A 22908-nucleotide genomic window follows, 5' to 3' on the forward strand; every position below is an offset into this window, starting at 1 on the left:
CCCATTTAAGGCTCCTTGGGCTAGAAGTCGTACCGTACCTGGACGATTGGCTTTTAAAAGCCGCAAACGCAGACGTCCTGCAGAGTCAGCTTCAACAAGCTCTCCAGATTCTCCAGGGTCTGGGGTGGTTGATAAATTGGGACAAGTCACACTTAGTCCCGTCAACCACGAGAACGTTCTTGGGCTTTGTGATCAATTCACAACTGATGACCCTATACCTGTCCCCTCAAAGGAGGGACAAAGTAATAAAAGCCGCACAGTCTCTTATACCACCCAGACGAGTCTCCATAAGGGTTCTTATGAGGATGTTAGGCCACATGTCAGCATCTGCAGAGGCAGTTCCGTGGGCCTTATGGCACTTACGCCCTCTTCAGGAGGAGGTCTTAGCAGCTTGGACTCGCAAGCCCAAAGACCTAGACAGGATGCACTCCCTGTCGGTAGAAGTCCGTTCCTCGCTCAAGTGGTGGAGGAACCTAAAGGATGGGAGGTCTCTGATCCAACCTCGTTGGATCACCTTGACCACGGACGCTTCTCTGCTGGGCTGGGGGGCCCATCTGGAGGACAATCCAGTACAGGGTACTTGGAATCCCCTGGAGAAAATACTCTCATCCAACTGGAGAGAGCTGAGAGCGGTCAAACTAGCCCTCCTTCATTTTGCTCCTCTCATCCGCGGTCAGGCGGTGAGAGTCCGAACAGACAACACTTCTGTGGTCGCCTACCTAAACAGACAGGGAGGGACGAAGTCCCTAACCCTCCTGAGGGAGGCGGGTTCTATTCTTTCTTGGGCAGAGATCAATCTATCCCACCTAATGGCAGTCCATATCAGAGGGGATCTCAATGTACTGGCAGATCGCCTGAGTCGGGGTCTACCAGTTCCAGGGGAGTGGTCCCTGAACGAGAACATCTTCTCTATGATTGTCCAGCGGTGGGGCACGCCGGAAATCGACCTGATGGCTACCCGATTGAACGCCAAGGTGAGCAGGTTCTGTTCCCTTTACAGGGAGGACGACCCGGTAGCGATAGACGCTCTGTCCATAACATGGAGGTTCAGGCTGGCATACATCTTCCCTCCAATTTCCATGATACCGAGGGTATTGATGAAGATCAAGCAAGACCAGACCTCGGTGGTTGCCATCATGCCATTCTGGCCAAAGAGGTCTTGGTTCACCCAGCTCATGAAGATGAGTCAGGGCAATTATTGGAGACTTCCCCTAATACAGGACCTTGTGTATCAGGACACAGGTCCCTGTCTAGATCTGAGGAGACTCAATCTGACAGCCTGGAGATTGACAGGTCCCTTCTAGAAGCTAGAGGGTTATCTGTGGAGGTCCTGAGAACAATCTCTCACTCCAGAGCGGAATCTACAAGCAAGAAGTATTCCAGAATCTACAGAATATTCCTGCAATGGTGCAATAACAGAGAGGTAGTTGCTTTAGACCCTCCTCTCTCCGCTATTCTACAATTCCTACAGGATGGTCTAGACAAGGGTCTAAGCCCATCTACTCTCAGAGCTCACGTCTCTGCCTTATCGGCATGCCTTGGCAGACCGATTTCTCAGGACCCCCTAATCAAGAGGTTCCTGAAGGGAGCCGAAAGACTTAAACCCAGAGTCCTGAGACCAATCCCACAGTGGGACTTATTGGTGGTTCTAAAAGGGTTATGTGTCCCCCCTTTTGAGCCTTTGAATGAAGTGGACTTGAGGTTCCTATCCCTAAAGATCACATTCCTACTGGCTATCACATCAGCTAAGAGAGTTGGGGAACTTCAGGCTCTGGGCGCTTCTGAGCCCTATTTAAAAATCCTTCAGGACAAGGTCCTGTTAAGGTTTTTACCAACCTTTTTACCAAAGGTTCCCACTTTTTCTAATATTAATCAGACAATATGTCTGCCCACCTTTTCACCGGCTGCAACTTCTCCCGAGGAGGAAAGGCTCCGTACATTGGACATTTCAAGAGGTCTTAGAATATATTTGGACAGAACAGGCGAATTTAGAAGATCGGAAAACCTCCTTCTGTCCTATGCAGGGAAAAACAGGGGCCTGAAGGCCTCAAAACCCACTCTGAGTAGGTGGATTAAAGAGGCAATCCGTCTGGCCTTTCTGTCCCAAGATTTGACGCCTCCTTCTTTCGTCTCCGCCCATTCTACCAGGGCTGTATCCACCTCTTATGCGGAGAAGAAACTGATTCCCCTGGATCAGATTTGTGCAGCCGCCTCTTGGAGTTCTCTGAACACCTTCATTTCGCATTACCGTCTAGAGTCTAGACAGACGGAGGGAATGGCCTTTGGACAATCCGTTTTAAGTGCCGCCCTCTCCTGAGAGGGGAGTAGGGAGCCCTCCCAATTTGGGTGAGGTTCTTGCTACTTCCCCACTTGTGCTGCTGGTTAGGACGTAAGGGAAGCGTCAATTTTGACGTAAATTTGTTTTCCCTTAGTCCTAACAGCAGCACACAAATTTCCCTCCCCTTGTATGATTTTTTTGTCATTTACTTGTTATAAAGCAACCCCGTCCAGTTGGGGCCGGGTTATATGGGGTAGGGGCTTAATTAACTAATTGTTAATTAGGATACTTAGGCAGAAATTTTTGTTCATTAAAATTCCGCCTGTCCTGACCAGCTTCACAGGGGCAAATACCCCACTTGTGCTGCTGTTAGGACTAAGGGAAAACAAATTTACGTCAAAATTGACGCATCCTTAGACAGGTTAGTCCCCGCCTCCTACATTGCTGATGGTCAGGAGCAGTGGCGTAACTACCGGGGAAGCAGGGGAAGCAGCTGCTTCGGGGCCCGGCGCCCCAGCAGCGTGTGTGACAGTTTATTTTCAAGTTAGTTAAATATCATGTTCAGGGCCCCTTCACAGCAGCCGCTAGTGTGATCTAATTTTACTGTCTGCTAAAGTCTCATGGTCTGGGATTCGAACCCACAACCTCCAATCTATCAGTGAATCAGTGGCAAAGCATTTACCCAAGTCCTCCCGATGCCTCCAGATCACCTGCAGTAAGGCCGTGAACAAGGTCCTGCTGGACCGAAACGATATTGTTGGCCATTTGCATTATAAATGATCCTACCTGGGATGGACAATTAATAAATGAACTAATTTTGATAATCTAATATTGAGTGCCGTGGTTTCTATATATTTCTACTACATCTATACACATGACAGCTGCCGAAACACAGCCAGCTCTGCTACATCATTACACATGACAGCTGCCCCCAACACACCAGCACTGCTATATATCTATATGACAGCTGTCCCAGCACACTCAGCTCTGCTATATCTCTATATATGACAGCTGCCCCAGCAAACCCAGCCCTACTACATCTATACACATGACAGATACCTAAACACACCCAGCTCTGCTACATCTATACACATGCCAGCTGCACCAGCACACTCAGCTCTGCTATATCTCTATATATGACAGCTGCCCCAGCAAACCCAGCTCTACTACATCTATACATGACAGATGCCCAAACACACCCAGCTCTGCTACATCTATACACATGACAGCTGCACCAGCACACTCAGCTCTACTATATCTCTATATATGACAACTGCCCCAGCAAACCCAGCTCTACTACATCTATACACATGACAGCTGCCGAAACACAGCCAGCTCTGCTACATCTATACACATGACAGCTGCCCCAGCACACTCAGCTCTGCTATATCTCTATATATCTATCTACTGTATAGCAATACTTAGAGATATATAGATGTAGCAGGGCTGGTTGTGCTGGAGCAGCTATCATATATAGAGATATAGCAGGGCTGAGTGTGCTGGGGCAGCTGTCATATAGAGATATAGCAGTGCTGGGTGTGTTTGGGCAGCTGTCATGTGTATAGATGTAGCAGAGCTGGGTTTGCTGGAGCAGCTGTCATATATAGAGATATAGCAGGGCTGAGTGTGCTGGGACAGCTGTCATATAGAGATATAGCAGTGCTGGGTGTGTTTGGGCAGCTGTCATATGCATAGATGTAGCAGAGCTGGGTTTGCTGGGGCAGCTATCATATATAGAGATATAGCAGAGCTGAGTGTGCTTGAACAGCTGTCATATAGAGATATATCTGAGATACTGCTATATCTGTATATGACAGCTGTCTCAGCACATTCAGCTCTGCTACATCTCTATATATGAGCAGCTGCCATGTGTATAGATGTACACTTAGCCAGCTATAACAGTAGAAGTCTCATATTTTTTCAGTCAGCATCAAGGCAGCTCGTATGGTCTAGTGGTTAGCTGCTCTGCCTCTGAAGTAGAAGGTCGTGGGTTCGAATCCCAGCAGACTCTTTTCTGAAATACAAGCACTGAGTCCATATAAGGACATACAAGGCGGGACACAGGAAGAGGCTGCATCGCATCGCTGACATGGAGGTAAGTAGAAGTGTTTATTATTTATTTTTTAATACCCGACTGTTACTGCCATGGGGGAGCGGAAGGCACCTGATACTGGCACATGGGGGGAGGGGGGTTGGCACCTGATACTGGCACATGGGGGGAGGGGGGTTGGCACCTGATACTGGCACCTGGGGGGGGAGGGGGGTTGGCACCTGATACTGGCACATGGGGGGGAGTGGGGTTGGCACCTGATACTGGCATGGGGGGGGGAGGAAGAGAGGCACCTGATACTGGCACTTTTTTTGTGGTGGTGGGGGGGGGAAGGGGAAAGATGGCACTATGATACTGGGACATAGGGGGGGGGAGGCACCTGATACTGGCACCTGGAGGGGAGAGGGGGGGTTGGCACTTGATACTGGCACATGGGGGGGGCACCTGATACTGGCACATGGGGAGGGGGGAGGGAGAGAGGCACTTGATATTGGCACTTTTTAGTGGGGGGGGAGATGGCACTATGATACTGGGACATGGGGGGAGGAGAGAGGCACTTGATACTGGCATGTGGGGGGGGGGGTTGGCACTATGATACTGGCACATGGGGGGGAGAGGCACTTAATACTGGCACTTTTTTGCGGGGGAGATGGCACTATGATACTGGCACATGGGGGGAAGAGAGAGGCACTTGATACTGGCACATGGGGGGTGGGAAGGAGAGAGGCACTTGATACTGGCACATGGGGGGAGATGGCACTATGATACTGGGACATGTGGGGGGGGGAGAGGCACTTGATACTGGCACATGATGGGGGGCACTTACTGGCACATTATTGGGGGGCATTATGGGGGACACTAGGCCGGCAGCCTATCAGAGGCCGGACACTGAGGGGCATCTACTGGGGCACTATATATGGGGCATTTTATACTGGTACATTTTGGGGGGCACTAGCAGGAAGGGGGGAGAGGAGCACTATGGGGGAATTTACTGGGGGCACTATATAGGGGTATTTTATACTGGCACATTATGGGGGCACTATGGGGACATTAGCTCAACTGGGGGCATTACAAGGGGGTATTTTTTGCACTGTCACATTATAAGGAGAATTATTACTACTGGGTGGGGGCATTATGGTGGGTTTTATTACTGCCCCATGGTATGACCCCCTAGTAGCAGCACCAGCCTCTCCCTGCTCTGCTATCCCTCTGCCCCTTCTCCAAATCCTTATTATAAAATCTTTCTCATTAGGATAAAACACAACATCAGCTCCGCCGAGCCCCCGGCCAAAGTGTGGAAGTGGCGTCCGAGATCCCCAAGGGCCAAGCCAAGTAACTGTAAGTGTTCATGTGGAGTATGTTTATGTTATGCACATATAGCCTACACTGTGCCCCACAATATACAGTATACCGCTACACTGTGCCCCGCAATATACAGTATACCTCTATACTGTGCCTCACAATGTACAGTATACCTCTATACTGTGCCCCACAATGTACAGTATACCTCTATACTGTGCCCCACAATGTACAGTATACCTCTATACTGTGCCCCACAATGTACAGTATACTGCTACACTGTGCCCCACAATATACAGTATACCTCTACACTGTGCCTCACAATATACAGTATACTGCTACTGTGCCACACAATATACAGTATACCGCTACACTGTGCCCCACAATATACAGTACACCTCTACACTGTGCCCCACAATATACAGTATACCTCTACACTGTGCCACACAATATACAGTATACCTCTACACTGTGCCACACAATATACAGTATACCTCTACACTGTGCCCCACAATATACAGTATACCGCTACACTGTGCCACACAATATACAGTATACCTCTACACTGTGCCTCACAATATACCGCTACACTGTGCCACACAATATACAGTATACCGCTACACTGTGCCTCACAATATACCTCAACACTGTGCCTCACAATATACCGCTACACTGTGCCACACAATATACAGTATACCGCTACACTGTGCCTCACAATATACAGTATACCTCTACACTGTGCCACACAATATACAGTATACCGCTACACTGTGCCACACAGTATACCGCTACACTGTGCCACACAATATACAGTATACCTCTATACTGTGCCACACAATATACAGTATACCGCTACACTGTGCCTCACAATATACAGTATACCTCTACACTGTGCCACACAATATACAGTATACCGCTACACTGTGCCACACAGTATACCGCTACACTGTGCCACACAATATACAGTATACCTCTATACTGTGCCACACAATATACAGTATACCGCTACACTGTGCCAAAGGAGTGGGGTTTACACAGGAGGAGGGAGGTGCGAAGCGCGCTGAGGGGGGCCCTTACAAATATTTGCTGTGGGGCCCAGTCACTTCTAGTTACGCCCCTGGTCAGGAGGATCTGATGGTGCAGAGGAGGGTGAGTATGGGAAGAAGGACTAGGAGGGAGCTGTTCTCTGCAGAAGACCGTGCTTGGGCATGGTTTCCGGCATGGACTGGATGGGGTATAGTGCTTCCGTGGGGTTTCGTCCTGTACTTCGGTCCCGGAAAAAGAACATTTCCTATCTTTTCGCGGAACTGGCGGATCGCGGACCAATTAAAGTGAATGGGTCCGCGATGCGCTGTGGCTGCTCCACGTTCGGTGTTCGTGCATTACAGGGCGCACACATTCGTGTGCAGGAGGCCTTAAGCGAATCGACCTTCAGATCCTAGATCTGAAGTCAATTAGTACAAAAACTTCAATGTTAATGCTTTTTCTGCACAGCATTAAAATGTATGGGCTTCGTGGAGCCAAACTTCATCTCGCCCAAAGACTTGCGTGAGACTTTGGTGAATTCCTACTGTGTTCATATCTGAGTATTTAAAAACTATTAAAATAGCTATCCGAACTTGGGTTTGGTACTGGCTGGTACCTCTACCAAAGCCCACTTTGGATTCCTATTTTAAATGGTTTTTAAATAAGCAGATATGAATACAGGACTAATGCCCACATTGTGCCCCCCTTTGGCCCCTAGTGCCCTCTCCAGCTCTATAAAAAAAAAACCACACAATTACTTGGTTCTCTGACGATCAGCACATCCTGCGTTCCCAGCAGCAGCAGGACGCGCTCACACACACGTCGCGCTGCTGGCTGTGCAGGCGGCTGATTCCCGGGCTTTAGCGCTCCTCCCACTGCCAGCAGCGCGGCCTGAGCGGGGAGCGCCGGAGATCAGCGGAACAGTAAAGCAGGGAGCGGACGGCTTACTGCTTCACCATGGAAATAAACCGCCCGACTCGCAAAAGTTGAAGTCCCAAGACAAGTATAATAGGTAAAAAATATATACGTTTGAAGTAAAATAAAAAAGCACTTTCCCATCAGCAAGCCATTTTCAATTTATAAATAAATAAATAAATAGACATATTAGATATTGCAATGTGTGTAACATCCATAAAAATATAATATGATCTGCCCAGTCAGGTGATCGACATAAAAAAAATAATAGTACCAAAATAGAAATTTTTGGGTCACAAAAAGCAGAATATCAAGCAATCAAAAAGTCCTATCTACCCCAAAATGGTTCCAATGAAAACATCAACTAATCCTACAAAAATCAAGCCCCACACAAGGCGATCGGCAGAAAAAACTAAAGGCTCTCCGAAAATGGTGACACATAAACATGATTTATTTTTTTCAAAAATGCTTTTATTGTGTAAAACTGAAACACAAATGTAGACATGTTTGGTTTTGCAGCGTCTGTAACGAAAAACAAAAAATAAAAACTGCCAGAACAGCCAAATTTTGGTCACCTTGCCTCACAAAAAGCATAATATCGAGCATTCAAAAAGTAATATTTACCCAAAAATGGTACCAATGAAATCGTCATCTTATGGCCTCATGCACACGACCGTGCCGTTTTTTGCGGTCCGCAAACCGTGGATCTGAAAAAAACGGAAGCCGCCCGTGTTGCCTTCCACAATTTGTGGAATAAAACGGGCGCCAGCAATATAAATGCCTATTCTTGTCCGCAAAGCGCGGACAAAAATAGGACGTTATATATTTTTTAGCGGGGCCGCGGAACGGAGCCACGGACGTGGACAGCGCACGGAGTGCTGTCTGCATCTTTTGCAGCTCCATTGAAGTGAATGGGTCTGCATCCGAGCCGCCAAAATTGGATGCGGACCCAAACAACGGTCGTGTGCATGAGGCCTATCCCGGAGTGCGCTGGTCGGGATATTACTGCCGTGCGGTGCACCCATACAGCAATATACGAGCACATATGGGGTGTTGCTGTGGTGGATTTTCTCCTGTTACCCCAATTCATATGGCCCAGTTCTCTAAGTCACCCCCCCCTCCCCCCGCACACCACATTTTCCTGTACTTGCTATACAGCAGCACGTACCTCTCACATCCAGGGCCTCCCAGGTGATGTCTCCTCCGATTGGAGATCTTCTCTGTCATCATCTTCTCCATTTGGTCCGTACATCTTTTCTCAGCCGCCTCGTCTCTGCAGAGTGTGACACACAGACGTCTTAGCTTCCTCACTTCTCTATCATCATCCCCCAACCTGGAGTCCCCACAGTGTTAGGGCTCATACACACGACCGTGTGCTGGCCGGGCCCGTGCTACGGACTGCAAATTGCGGCCCGCAATGCATGGTCACCGACTGTGGGGCAGCCGAATGGGGTCTGCGATCTGCATCCGACGGTCCGCATCGCAAAAAAGTAGTGCATGCACTACTTTTTTGCGGTGCGGAGGCACGGACAGAATACCACTCTGTAGTGCTTCCGTGGGCTTCCGATCCATGCCTCCGTTCCGCATCTCTGTGATTGCGGACCTATTCAAGTGATGCCCTTGTATTGCGTACCCCTGTATGCGGCCCACGATATGACCACGGTGTGCATGAGCCCTTATCCTGCTGCTCGCTGTGCCCCCCGATACCCCCAAATACTATTCTGAAGAAAAATTTGTGCCCCCATAGTAATAGCGCTCCTCATAGTCCCACCAATAGCAATTCCCTTCTAGAATGCCCCATTAGTAATACTGCCCCCTACAGGGCCCTAAACAGTGATAACGCCACCATGTGTTACTCCACCCCGAGGTTTCCTCCTCACACACATTCTCTCTGGCATCGTTTTCTCCCACTAAAAATATGCCAGAAAAATGTGTTTGGTTTTTTGTTTGTTTGTTTTTGCTCAGTATAAGCGCTTTCTATGTTCTATCTTTCATTTTCCAAAGAACCTCTGAAAAATAAAAGGTGGAATCTGATTGGTTGCTATGGGCAGCTCAGCCAGATTCCCTTTGTACCAGTTTTGATAAAACTCCCCCGTTGTGTTTAAAAAAAATGCAAGAGGAGCAAAAACACTCGCTTTATTGCCCTGAGTTTCATATTTTGCATAGACGTTCAGATACGTTCTGGAGCTGGTGGTTTTCATGGGAAAAAAAACGCAATAAACAGCAAAAAACATCACATAAAAACATTGGCCTAATTTATTACAACTAACAGCAGGACTTATAAAACCACAAGCGGGAAAAAGCGATATTTGAATTAACATTAAAATAATTGGGAATTTTTCTTTGGTGCTAAATGTCAGTGAAAATTCATTACAAAAATCTGTCATGTGAACATTCCCCTAATCTACAGGAGTCACCGGCTGATTGTGTCTGCACTCCAGTCCAGGAGTTGTCAGCCAGGCCAGGTTGTCGGGCTCTCCTGTAGGGCCCCAGGTGTGCTGGATCAGCAGCCATTCCTCCCTATATAAAGGAGATGATGGATTCTGGGGCCCCTCATTGCAGATTGGCCCTTGTGCTGGAGCTTCACATCCCAGGATGGCGCTATCAGATGCTGAGAAGGCGGCTTTGGAGCCCTTGTTTGTGAAGATTAACGCTGCCGCTGAGAAGATTGGAGGTGAAGCCATGGAGAGGTGAGCGGCAGAGCCAGATAGTCACTGCTACAAGGGGCTGGGAAGGAGGAGCTGATACATTGTTACACCTGGAGCTCCGCCCCCTGCACTACATGCAACAATGTATCCGATTTGCTTGGAATCTTCCTTGATCATGAAAAACTGTAATCCAGGAATAGAGCAGAGCATGCATGTTTATCTCAGTGGGGGAGGGGAATGTGTTGGTAGAAATACTGTGTCCATAGAAGTCTAAAAGTGTTTCTCACAAATGATTATAATCACACCCCGTATGTCTATCGACTCTCTGTAAGCTGTCATGGGTTTTGGCCACTTTATTTATTTATTTATTTTTTACTGTCTGTGTTTCACTGACCCTGCACACCTGAGAAATAATTTTCATAGTATCTCTTCCTAATGATCCGTGGTATCTGTGTTGCACCCATGGATTTCACTGACCCTTAGACTATAATTGAGGTGATGGATCCGTAAACACTGACAAAATATAGCATGCATCAACACAGACCATGTGAAAACGGCCATTAAAATGAATGGCGATGTGTGCTGTCCGTGGAGAACACTGACATGTGAAAGAGGCTTAATACTTCCTTCCCACCCCCTTAGTGTCTGGCCATCTTGATTTCCTTGGTACATGGGGTAAGGACGCTGTTCTATAACACTGGATGTTCCTCTCTCCTCAGTCTCTTCCAGCACCATCCAGACACCAAGTCCCACTTCACTCACATGGATGTGACCCCCGGCAGTCAGGATCTGAAGACACATGGAGGGAAGATCATCCACGCCATTAATGATGCCCTCAACCACTATGGAAAACTGCAGGAGAACTTGGCCACACTGCGGGAGCTGCACACCAACAAGCTGAAGCTCAGTGTGGACACCATCAAGGTGAGGAGCAGATCTGTCCAGTGCGGATCAGAAAGTCTGCTGAAAAATGGCGCCACTCTTGTCCATGGCTGTATCTGGTATTGCAGTTCCTCCACAATCACTGTCAATGGTGTTGCACTACAGAACCCATTGTCAAAGTGGTGCCATTTCTGGGCAAAATGGCATCTAGGTAATATCAATAACAAATCTTCGATCTCCACATCTGATTTGCAATTATACGGCTGTGTTCATGAGCCCTTATAAATATTGTGTGCATTGACTCCTATCATCCATCCCCCAGCTGCTGTGTGGTTGTCTCATGGAGGTCATCGTCAAGCATTTCCCAGATGTGGACAAGTCGGCCTGTGACAAGTTCCTCAATGAAGTTGCTGTTGCCCTGATCTCCAGCTGACCGGGAGGATTCTTCTCAATCTATGTCTGTCTCTTGTAACAAGCGTCTGTCCTCCATGACCTGGGATCTCTTCTCCTGATCTCTGTAATAAATATTATATGCTTGTACATCCCGTCTCCTGGCATTTTTAGTCTGAGCTTCTGTTGCCGTGAATTTGGTTAATAATGGCATCTACATCACCAAATCCAGTAGACCAGGGATGCCCACCCTGCGGCCCTCCAGATGTTGTTGTATAACTACAACTCCCAGCATGCCCAGACAGCCTACAGCAGGGCATGGTGAGAGTTGATGATTTACAACAGCTGGAGGGCCACAGATTGAGGATCCCTGCAGTAGACTATGGGGGCGGAAGGAATGATGTCACAGGGTGTAGAAGACATAAATGGGCTTGTCTGGTCTTGTATATCAGATTTGTTTAATATTCCGATGTATTACAGCCCACATAGTTTTGTGTAGATAGGTCAAGATTACCAGTCCAGACTCTGCCCCATAGGAGGCTAGGAGTTGGACCTAGGTCTGCCCCTAGGTTTAGTGTCTGTTAGCTGAGGAAGTACATGTGCTCGCATCTCAATGTAAGTCCTCAGTGTCAGACTGACCCACCAGAGGATCCTCCTGGTGCCCAGGCTCTGATTAATTAATGGGTATGAAAGGTCCAGGGTTTAAAAAAATAAATAAAAAACATTTGGAGCTGCCTTTGAAGATAATCACTTGCCACTAGGGTCTATATTAGGTTTTTAATTAGACATTTATTAAGGATATAGAGGTTGGACCCAAAGAATAACTTCCTCTGGGCCAAGGAACCCCACTCTGACATTGGTAGGAATTCTTTGGGACTTGGAACTATCTGAGACATTGGTCTCAATAAAGCCATCTCAGTGCTCCAGAGGGCAAGAACTAGAAGGTCCAAAATTTGTAGGAAGAGCACAGTAAGGTGTTTAATGACTAAATGTTTATTCCAATAAGAGAAAGCTATTCCCTATCCACAGGATAGAGGAAAATGAATTTTGGTGAGGGTTCTACTACTGGGACCCCCACTGGTCATGAGACTGGGGCCTCCATACTTTGTGGAGCAGCTGGTTGGAAATATATGCCACCGCTCCATTCTTTTCCTTTTTATGGGAGCGTTAGATATAGCAGAGTAGTCCTGCAGATGAGGGAAAATTCCAGTTACAGAAAGTTCTCCTAAGGCTGCAGTGAGGGGGACATAGCTGGTATCTCCTTTACACTTGGACATGCTCCTGGCCAGCTGTATCTTAAGCCCCTCAGCTGGAAATTATGGCCATGTTTGAGTCTTATTGCCAGCCTTAGATACTGCAAAGAGACTTTGGAAAGGTAGAGCGGAGTACTACAACCTCCATCATTGCTGATATCCATACATTGCTATTGGGGAAGATTTGCACTGTGAATTGTTTAGCACTGCGTTTTGATACCGTTAGATGTACTACCACTCCCATTCTGCACCATAGCAGAGGTTGTAGCTAGGCTTTCCAGCACCTGGAGCATGGGTTCAGCTTTGCTCCCCCTGCTGTTGCCACTCCGCCCAATGTATAACTGTACTCACCCAGTCCCACTGTTGTGGAAAATTGTTTACCGTATGGTCTCCATCTATCCTAGGGATATGCGCAGATTCGTTCACGTTTGAATCGCGCAGAAACTTTTGCACGATGGTCTGGTCGTCCCGACCTGGTATTACTGCAGGATACCAGTGTCATGGCGCCAGCAGAGGCGGGAGGGATGGGGACCGTCGAATAAAGGTTTCTTCAACCGCTAGGATAAGCGCGGCAACGAAAAGGGCGCAAATAAGTGTGCGAATGCGCAAACATTCACATCTTCACCAGCCAATCACTTCATACCATAACCTGTCTCCCTATTGGTCATAATAGTCAGACCAGCTTCCAGCCAATCACCTGTCTCCCTATTGGTCATAATTGTAAAACCGCCTTCCATCTTCTGGTATAAATAAATCTTGCCTAGCTGTTGGAACCAGGCACATTATTGGATCGTACTTGAGAAAGTCTCTGTGACATTACGTGTGCGTCACATTGACGCACACTACACCAAGGATTTCCCAGATGTAATTCTGGCGGTCGCTTTTGGTTGTGAGAATGAGACAAAGGAGCAAACGGCGATATCAGTTGGCGAGCCAGGTAGGAGGCCAAGTCGGCCAAAATCATGACAGGATTTGAGTTAATTGCCCAGAGTAACCATCCTTAAGCAAAGGAGAAACAAAGGGATTAAATATTCTAGTCCTGTCTGTTTCCTTTGCCGTCAGAAAGGTCATGTAGCACTCCACTGTCCACAGTATGAGAATGAGGAGGACCAGGATTCTCCCAAACCTCGTAAGACCACCCCCGACCGGCCCTATGCACATAAACCAAACCCAGAGAAATCGTACCGCAATGCAGATAGCCCTCCGGGAACCTACTATTTCATCCCCGATCCCGTGCCTACCCAGAACATCGGAGCTGTTACACAGTCCAACAGCTCAACCCGCTAGGGAAATGGCAAACTGTTGTCAGCTCATGTCAATCTGTTTCTTGAGTAATTGCCATACCCTCTATCCTGCCTCATTGACACCGGCGCAGCCAGAACTGTCCTAAAAACCCAAGACCTCAGAGGCAGGATTCCACTTTCTGCCAATACTACCCCCACCATTGGATTTACAGGTCAATCAATGACTCTCAGAGAGACTAAACCATTGCACTGTAAGTTAGGCCAACACACAGAAGCAGTTAGATCTTTGTTAATCTCAGATGATGTCCCTATTAACCATTTGGGGGCAGACATTCTATCGGAAACTCTGACCAAAATCTCCTATACCCCGGAGGGTGTTGTGGTTACTAGTGTACTCACAGACGAGCTGCTGTGTGCAGTGGCAGTTCCGTATACTGGAGAACCTGGCAACTTTGTGTCCCTGGACTTACTGGCCGAGGTAGATCCTAAACTTTGGGCGGATGACAAGTATGACGTCGGCCTATTGCCAGTACCTCCAGCCACTATACGGATTGCCCCCGGTTGCGTATTACCAAGATTACCGCAGTACCAGCTGAGTGTAGCGCAAATGGACAGCCTCAAAATCCAGATCGACAGGTATCTCCAAATCGGGGTCTTGACCCCAACTTAATCCCTATGTAACAATCCTCTATTTCCAGTGGCAAAGAAATCAGCCAAGGGCCAGGAATTCACATTACTTGCTTCCATCCCTCCTAAAGCTTCGTACTTTAGTGTCATCGATTTGCCCAATGCCTTTTTCTCTGTACCACTGGATCCCCAGTGTCAATATCTCTTTGCTTTTTCATTCCAGGCTAAACAACTTACATGGACCCGGTTACCACAAGGGTCCATGACTAGCCCGTTGGAATACAGTTGTAAGCTAAAGGTGGTATTAGATCAGTGGGTGCCAGAGGATCCGGAGGACACCCTATTGCAATATGTGGACGATTTGTTAGTTTGTCGTTGCTTAACCATCTGGAATCCACTGGGAATAAGGCTAGCAAGGAGAAATTGCAGTTTTGTATGGAGGTTACTTTTCTAGACCACTGTATCTCAAAAGGAACCTGACATTTGACAATGCAAGGATACATTCTCTCAAAGACTTTACCCGACCTCGTAATGCCCGACAGTTGAGAGCCCTTCTAGGTCTAATCAATTATAGCAGAGATTAGATCCCTAACATCTCATCCAAACTGGGTCCTCTCTATACTCTTCCGTCACAAACACCATTTCAATTAACTAATGAAAACTGGTTAACCCTCCAGGATCTGATCCAGGAACTTTCTAGAGCCCCGGCACGAGGTATTCCCAACTACAACCTACCCTTTTCTGTCATGAAAGTAAAGGGCATGCCACTGGGGTACTCACCCAATTACACGCATCCAGGTATAGGTCCATCATGTACATTTCAACTGAACTGAATCTGGTCATCAAAGACTCACCTGGGTGTGTCCGAGCTGTAGCCACCTGCGCTGTACTATTGCACAAAGTAGGTGATATAGTTTTAGATTCCCCTTTGACCCTTTTCACCCCACCCTCTGTCCAAGAGATACTTAACCAGGTCTAAACCAAACATCTTTCGGCCAGCCATTTGACCAAATATGAAGTGGCTCTTCTTACCCCTACTAACCTTCCACTAAGACGATGTACCATCCTCAATCCTGCATCTCTTCTCCCAACCCAATCAGACTCTGAAGAAGAGAGGGGGGACGAAAGGATTGTGACCGACGCTAACACGACCATGACTGAAAACTCAGATGATCACAATTGTCTCGAGCTCACGGCGTTTGATACAGAAGCAGTTAGCCCTGTCAAGGGAGCTATCGTTCCGGAAGCAATAGATCTTTTTGTAGATGGTTCCAGGTATTACACATAAGATGGTAAACCTCACACGGGCTGCACTGTAACAGTCAACAAAATAGTAGAAAAAGGCTCACTCAGCAGCCACATGTCGGGTCAAGAGGCCGAACTACACGCATTGGCCAGAGCCTGTGAGAAACATGAAGGATCAATGTATACTCGGATTCAAGGTACACTTTCGGAATAGCCCATGATTTCGGTCTAATTTGGAAGGCCAGATGATTCCTCACTAGCTTGGGGAAACCTGTGAAGCACGCCGAACTAATCAACAGATTGTTCGTAGCTTTTACACTCCCATTAGAAGTGGCTATCTTAAAGGTCAAGGCTCACACCACAGAGACCACAATGGAAGCTAGGGGCAATGCAATGGCAGATCTGGATGCTAAAGAACGAGCCCTATACCCCCTTCCCCTGACGCTAATGCTGGCTAAACCCGCTGATGTGTCATTGGATGAGTTCAAGAAGTTGCAAGCTCAGGCAGAGAACTCAGAGAAGCAGAAATGGGCAGCACTGGGGGCAACGGAGGGGGCTGATAAGATCTGGGGTCTCGGTAGTAATTGGTGGTTGCCAAGAGTATTGTATCCAATGATGGCCCATTTAGCTCACTACTCCAGTCACCAGTCCAAAACTGTCTTGTGTGCTCAAGTGGAAGAGTACTAGATAGCGCCAGTATTCTCCACCACAGCCACCAAATTTTCTAGTGCTTGCCTGGTCTGTGCTTTACACAACCCTGGACGACCGGCTATAACCCCAAAAAAAACATTCCCCAAACCTGAGTACCCTGTCCAGAGTATCCAAATTGATTACATCAACATGCCTAAAAGTGGGCCCCACGAGTATGGGTCTGGGTAGACATGTTTTCTGGATGGCTGGAGGCTTGGCCCGTTAAAAAAGCTAATGCCACAACAACCACCAAAAAGATCCTTTCTGAGGTTGTCTGTCAATGGGGAGTACCCGAAGCCATTGAATCCAACCGGGGGACTCACTTTACGGGACAAGTTTTGAAGGAGATATGTGAGGCTCTCCACATCAATCAGGGTCTCCATACTCTTTATCATCCCCAAAGCATTGGCAAGGTGGAGAGACTAAACGGTACTATCAAGAACAAGATCTCTAAGATCTCCACCGACACAGGTAAACCGTGGCCCGAGTGTTTGTCCATTGCTCTCTACTCTGTGCGCAATGCAACAAGACGGCCTCATGGACTGTCCCCATATGAGATTCTGTTCGGGAGTAGACCAAAGATGGGGTTTTACTTTCCCCTGCAGCTGTCATCTTTACATTCTCAGCTGACGGGGTATGTGCAATCTCTTTTAATGGGAACTCCAAAAGATACTCCAAAGAGTTTATGAATCTATTCCTGATGCAGAATCTATAACTGGTTTGCATTCCATACAACCCGGCGATTGGGTGGTCGTTAAAAAACATCAGCGACAGGGACAGGAGGCGAGATATACCGGGCCGTACCAGGTTCTACTTACAACACCAACCTCCCTCAAGGTCGAGGAATGTGACAGGTGGATCCACGCCAGCCATTGCAAGAAGCTACTGGACCACAAAGCGCAATGATCAGGTAACTCGTATTCCTTTATTCTTTCTGTCTAATGCACTTTGGAAAATGTTATGGAGTCGCATCTGAATTTGTTATTCAGAATGCATTTGCAGTTAGCAAAGACGGCAAATAGATCCAACTGCTCGGTGTGCTCCAAACCACCTCTGGGTCAGAGCCTCCCGGCCATGGCGGCAGTTCATGCCCTTTATGACATCAGGGTGGGCATGAGAAAAATCAACCCTTTAGGTAAATCTGTGGAGTGTCACCTATCCATACAGTTCAACCATACATTTTTAGATTGTAACGTCACTTATGGTCTTGATGTCAGCCCTGAGACTTGTAGTAGGCTTAGTAGACCCGTGTAGGTATCCGGTCAATTAGGGCGACCCCAGATTTATTTTAATATCAGCTCTGGATTTAGAGCTAAGTCCATGGGTCGGACCGAATTCCCATCTGGGATCACTGTCCAGATCGACCATAGAATCCCTGACCTTAACAACCTAACCACCAAACATGACTATATCTGCTGGTGGGGAGGGTGTGACATTCAGGATGGTGCAGCAATCCCTTTATCTATCCAGCTGTTGCTCAACTCCTGTAACCGGAACCCTAATGACCTTTGTGTCTCTCTAACTGGGCCCTATTACTTCTTGTGTGGGCAGGCTGCTTACAGAGTCATTCCCACGAATGCTAGAGGGTCATGCTCCTTAGTCAGGTAAGTACAAATCCAATAGTCAGCTCACAATACCTGTGTGTGTTGCGCGGGAAGGGGCAATCCCCAAACACCTGGTAATGAGAAAATCCCAGCAATGTTTTTTCTTCTGAGTAGATATGCTTTTATTTCATCCACTAATGATATGGTACAGGACGCGTTTCGGACGGTCCAGCCTTTCTCAACTGCATTTGAAAAAAGCTGGACGGGCCGAAAACGCCTCCTGTACCATATCATTTGTGGATGACAGTAAAGCATATCTACTCAGAAGAAAAAACGTTGCTGGGATTTTCTCATTACCTTAGTCAGGTTAGTCTCCGTCTCCTACATTGCTGATGATCACGAGGTTCTGATGGTGCAGAGGCGGGTGAGTATGTTCTCTGCAGGGGACCGTGCTTGGGCATGGTTTCCGGCATGGACCGGATGGGGTATAGAACTTATAAAGCGGCTGAACAAATTTTCTACCATAGTGGATGAGATGTTCAACGAGACAGTCGAAGCCATGAGAGAAGTCTCCTCCAAACAGCGACAGTTAAAAACTCTTCTCCTCCAGGAGAAGATGGCTCTCGACTATATTTTAGCTGAAAAGGGGGGTTTCTGTGAATTCATCGGGGAGGATTGCTGCACCTGGGTGAAAGATACTGGTGACAAGGTTCAGGCTCATCTAGATAGTTAAGGCATTACAGGGGCAAGCACGTGTGATTGCAGATGAAGGTTGGAGCCCCTTTAAAGGTCTGGGGGGCTTTGGTGATATGTTGTTTTCTATAGGATCGTGGCTTAAGGAAATAGGAGTGTATGTCTTGTTACTGCTGTGCTTTCTATTTCTTTTCTATGTGGCGGTGAGAATGACCTGCTGCTTGATGAATCGAGTTGCGAGGAGCCGTTCAGAGGACCACGTTATGATCGCAGAGAACCATCGGAGTCTTACTCCAGGAGGACCGACCCAAGAAGAACCACCGCATTTTAAGGAACCGTCATGGAGAATCACCCTTCCTTTTGAAGGCATTTCTTTATTAGAGACACTTTAGAGACTTTTCACTGTCACCACCCTTGCCGGACGTCGCGGACAAGCAACCGAAGAGGCCCAAGAATGCTAGGCCAGGTTCTTCTTGTTAGTTCATTTGTAGTGTAGCATGTTCCCCTTTACATGTTTATTCCCTTTAGAGTTCTAGTTTGAGTGATTGTAGTGTTAGGGAGCCACTGAAATGACAATATATGGCCAAAAAGGGGGGAACTGCTGTGGAAAATTATTGTTTGCCGTATGGTCGCCATCTATCCTATGGAGATGCGCAGATTCGTTCACGTTCGAATCGCGCAGAAACTTTCGCACGATGGTCTGGTCGTCCTGACCTGTAGCTGATTTGTGCCCGGCCTGGTATTACTGCAGGATACCAGTGTCATGGCGCCGGCCGAGATGGGAGGAATGGGGACCATTGAACAAAGGTTTCTTCATCCGCCAGGATAAGCATGGAAACGAAAACGGAGCGAATAAGTGTGCAAACGCTCAGGAATAATTTTGTGCGATCATTCACATGTTCGCCAGCCAATCACTTCATACCATAACCTGTCTACCCATTGGTCATGATTGTAAGACCGCCTTCCAGCCAATCACCTGTCTCCCTATTGGTCATGATTGTAAGACCAATTACCATCTTCTGGTATAAATAAACCTCGCCTAGCTGTTGGAAACAGGCACATTATTGGATCCTACTTGAGAACGTCTCTATGACGTTATTTTTGAGGAATTGCGCACACATCAACGCACACTACACCATGGATTTCCCAATTGTATTTCTGGCAGTCGTTTTCGGTTGTGAGAACGAGACAAAAGAGCAAACGGCGATATCACCACTTATCTAATAAAATCTATCAAAAGGTAGACCGTCGTACCAATACACCTTGATAGGTGCATGCACATGAACGTTAGGGCTCTGTGCCCGTGCTGCGGACAACAAATTGCGGTTTGCAATGCACGTGCACAGACCGTGGGGCAGCCGCATGCGACTTGCGGACTTATTCACTTGAATGGGGTCCGCGATTCGCATCCGATTCGCATGCGCTACTTTTTTGCAGTACGGAGGCACGGCTAGAAACCCCACGAAAGCACTCCGTAGTGCTTCCGATCCGTGCCTCCGTTCCTCATCTCCGTGATTGCGAACCCATTCAAGTGAATGAGTTTGCAATATAGCCTCGGGGGGCACACGGTCATGTGCATGTGGCCTAATATACTAAGTTACTATGTAAGGAAGGGAAATCCAAAGCAGGGGGCGCTATGCTGGTTCTGTAAGACCAACCCATTCTAATTAGGTTTAGACCTCCTGCACACGAACGCGTGCTGCCTGTTGCCGTATTGCAGATCGCATTTGCGGGTCCGCAATACATTGGCACCGTTCCGTGGGCATTCCGCATAACGGATGCAGACCCATTCATTTCATTGGGTCTGCAAATCCGGAGATGCAGAACAGAAGCATGGAACAGAAACCCACGGAAGCACTACAGAGTGCTTCCGTGGGGTTTCGTCCTGTACTTCCAATCGCTGTGGCTGCCCCATGGTTGGTATTCATGTATTGCGGGGCGCACATGTTCATGTGCAGGAGGCCTTAAGCGGATCGACCTTTAGATAATAGATCTGAAGTCAATTAGTTCAAAAACGTCAATGTTAATGCTTTTTCTGCACAGGATTAAAATGTATGGGCTTCGTGGAGCCAAACTTTATCTCGCCCAAAGTCGCGTGAGACTTTGGTGAATTCCTACTGTATTCATATCTGAGTATTTAAAAACAATTAAAATAGCAATCCGAACTGGGCTTTAGTACTGGCTGGTACCTCTACCAAAGCCCGCTTTGGATTCCTATTTTAAATGGTTTTTAAATAAGCAGATATGAATACAGGACTAATGCCCACATTGTGCCCCCTCACAGTAGTTATGTCCTCCTTGTGCCCCCCTTTGGCCCCTAGTGCCCTCTCCAGCTCTATAAAAAAAACCACACAGATACTTTGTTCCCTGATGATCGGCACATCCTGCGCTCACACACACGTTGCGCTGCTGGCTGTGCAGGCGGCTGACTCCTGGGCTTTTAGCGCTCCTCCCACTGCCAGCAGCGCGGCCTGAGCGGGGAGCGCCGGAGACCAGCGGAACATTAATACAGGGAGCAGACGGCCTCCTGCTTTACCATGGAAATAAACCGTCGACTCCCAAAAGTATTGCCATGTTTGTAACATCCATAAAAATATAATATGATCCGCCCTGTCAGGTGATCGACATAAAAAAAGTGTACCAAAATATACATTTTTTGGTCACAAAAAGCTGAATATCAAGCAATCAAAAAGTCATATCAGCCCTAAAATGGTTCCAATGAAAACATCATCTCATCCTGAAAAAAATCAAGCCCCACAGCAGTATAGGAGCACATATGGGGTGTTGCTGTGGTGGATTTTCTCCTGTTAACCCAAGCCCCAATGAATATGGCCCAGTTCTCTGAGTCACCCCCCCCCCCTCCCCCGCACACCACATTTTGCTGTACTTGCTATACAGCAGCACGTACCTCTCACATCCAGGGCCTCCCAGGTGACGTCTCCTACGATGTACATCTTCTCTGTCATCATCTTCTCCATTTGGTCTGTACATCTTCTCTCAGCCGCCTCATCTCTACAGAGTGTCATACACAGACATCTTAGCTTCCTCACTTCTCTATCATCATCCCCACAGTGTTAGGGCTCATACACACGACCGTGTGGTGGCTGGCCTGTGTTGCAGACTGCAAATTGCGGTCCGCAATGCATGGGCACTGACTGTGGGGCAGCGCATGCGGATGGCGGACCCATTCACTTGAATGGGATCTGCGATCTGCATCCGACAGTCCGCACCGCAAAAAAGTAGTGCATGCACTACTTTTTTGCGGTACTGAGGCACGGACAGAAAACCACTCCGTAGTGTTTCTATGGACTTCTGATCCATGCCTCCGTACTGCATCTCCATGATTGCCGACCCATCTAAGTGAATTCAAGTAATGCCCTTGTATTGCGGACCCCCTGGATGCGGCCCACGATACGGCCACGGTGTGCATGAGCCCTAATCCTGCTGCTCACTGTGCCCCCCAATACCCCAAATACTATCCTGAAGAAAAATATGTGCCACCATAGTAATAGCGCTCCTCATAGTCCCACCAATAGTAATTCCCTTCTAGAATGCCCCATTAGTAATACTGCCCCCTACAGTGCACTAAACAGTGATAACGCTACCATGTGTTACTCCACCCTGAGGTTTCCTCCTCACACACATTCTCTCTGGCATCGTTTTCTCCCACTAAAAATTTGCCAGAAAAATGTGTTTTGTTTTTTGTTTGTTTGTTTTTGCTCAGTAGAAGCGCTTTCTATGTTCTATCTTTCATTTTCCAAAGAACCTCTGAAAAATAAAAGGTGGAATCTGATTGGTTGCTATGGGCAGCTCAGCCAGATTCCCCTTCTACCAGTTTTGATTAAAAAAAAAATGCTAGAGGAGCAAAAACACTCGCTTTATTGCCCTGAGTTTCATATTTTGCATAGACGTTCAGATACGTTCTGGAGCTGGTGGTTTTCATTAAAAATAAAAAACGCAATAAACAGCAAAAAACATCACATAAAAACATTGGCCTAATTTATTACAACTAACAGCAGGACTTATAAAACCACAAGCGGGAAAAAGCGAAAAAATCTGTCATGTGAACATTCCCCTAATCTACAGGAGCCACCGGCTGATTGTGTCTGCACTCCAGTCCAGGA

At 47.5% G+C, this 22908-nt stretch overlaps 1 protein-coding gene across 1 annotated transcript; it reads left to right on the top strand.

The window, feature by feature from the left end:
- The first annotated feature begins 10163 nt into the window (after positions 1-10163).
- On the top strand, positions 10164-11531 carry LOC122935547 (hemoglobin heart muscle subunit alpha-type-like). Its single transcript, XM_044291318.1, has 3 exons — positions 10164-10258; positions 10936-11140; positions 11421-11531. Exons 1-3 carry the CDS (start codon positions 10164-10166, stop codon positions 11529-11531), a joined length of 411 nt encoding a protein of 136 aa, XP_044147253.1.
- Positions 11532-22908: the final 11377 nt, after the last annotated feature.

Source organism: Bufo gargarizans, chromosome 4, assembly GCF_014858855.1.
Source record: "Bufo gargarizans isolate SCDJY-AF-19 chromosome 4, ASM1485885v1, whole genome shotgun sequence".
NCBI classification, from domain to species: Eukaryota; Metazoa; Chordata; class Amphibia; order Anura; family Bufonidae; genus Bufo; species Bufo gargarizans.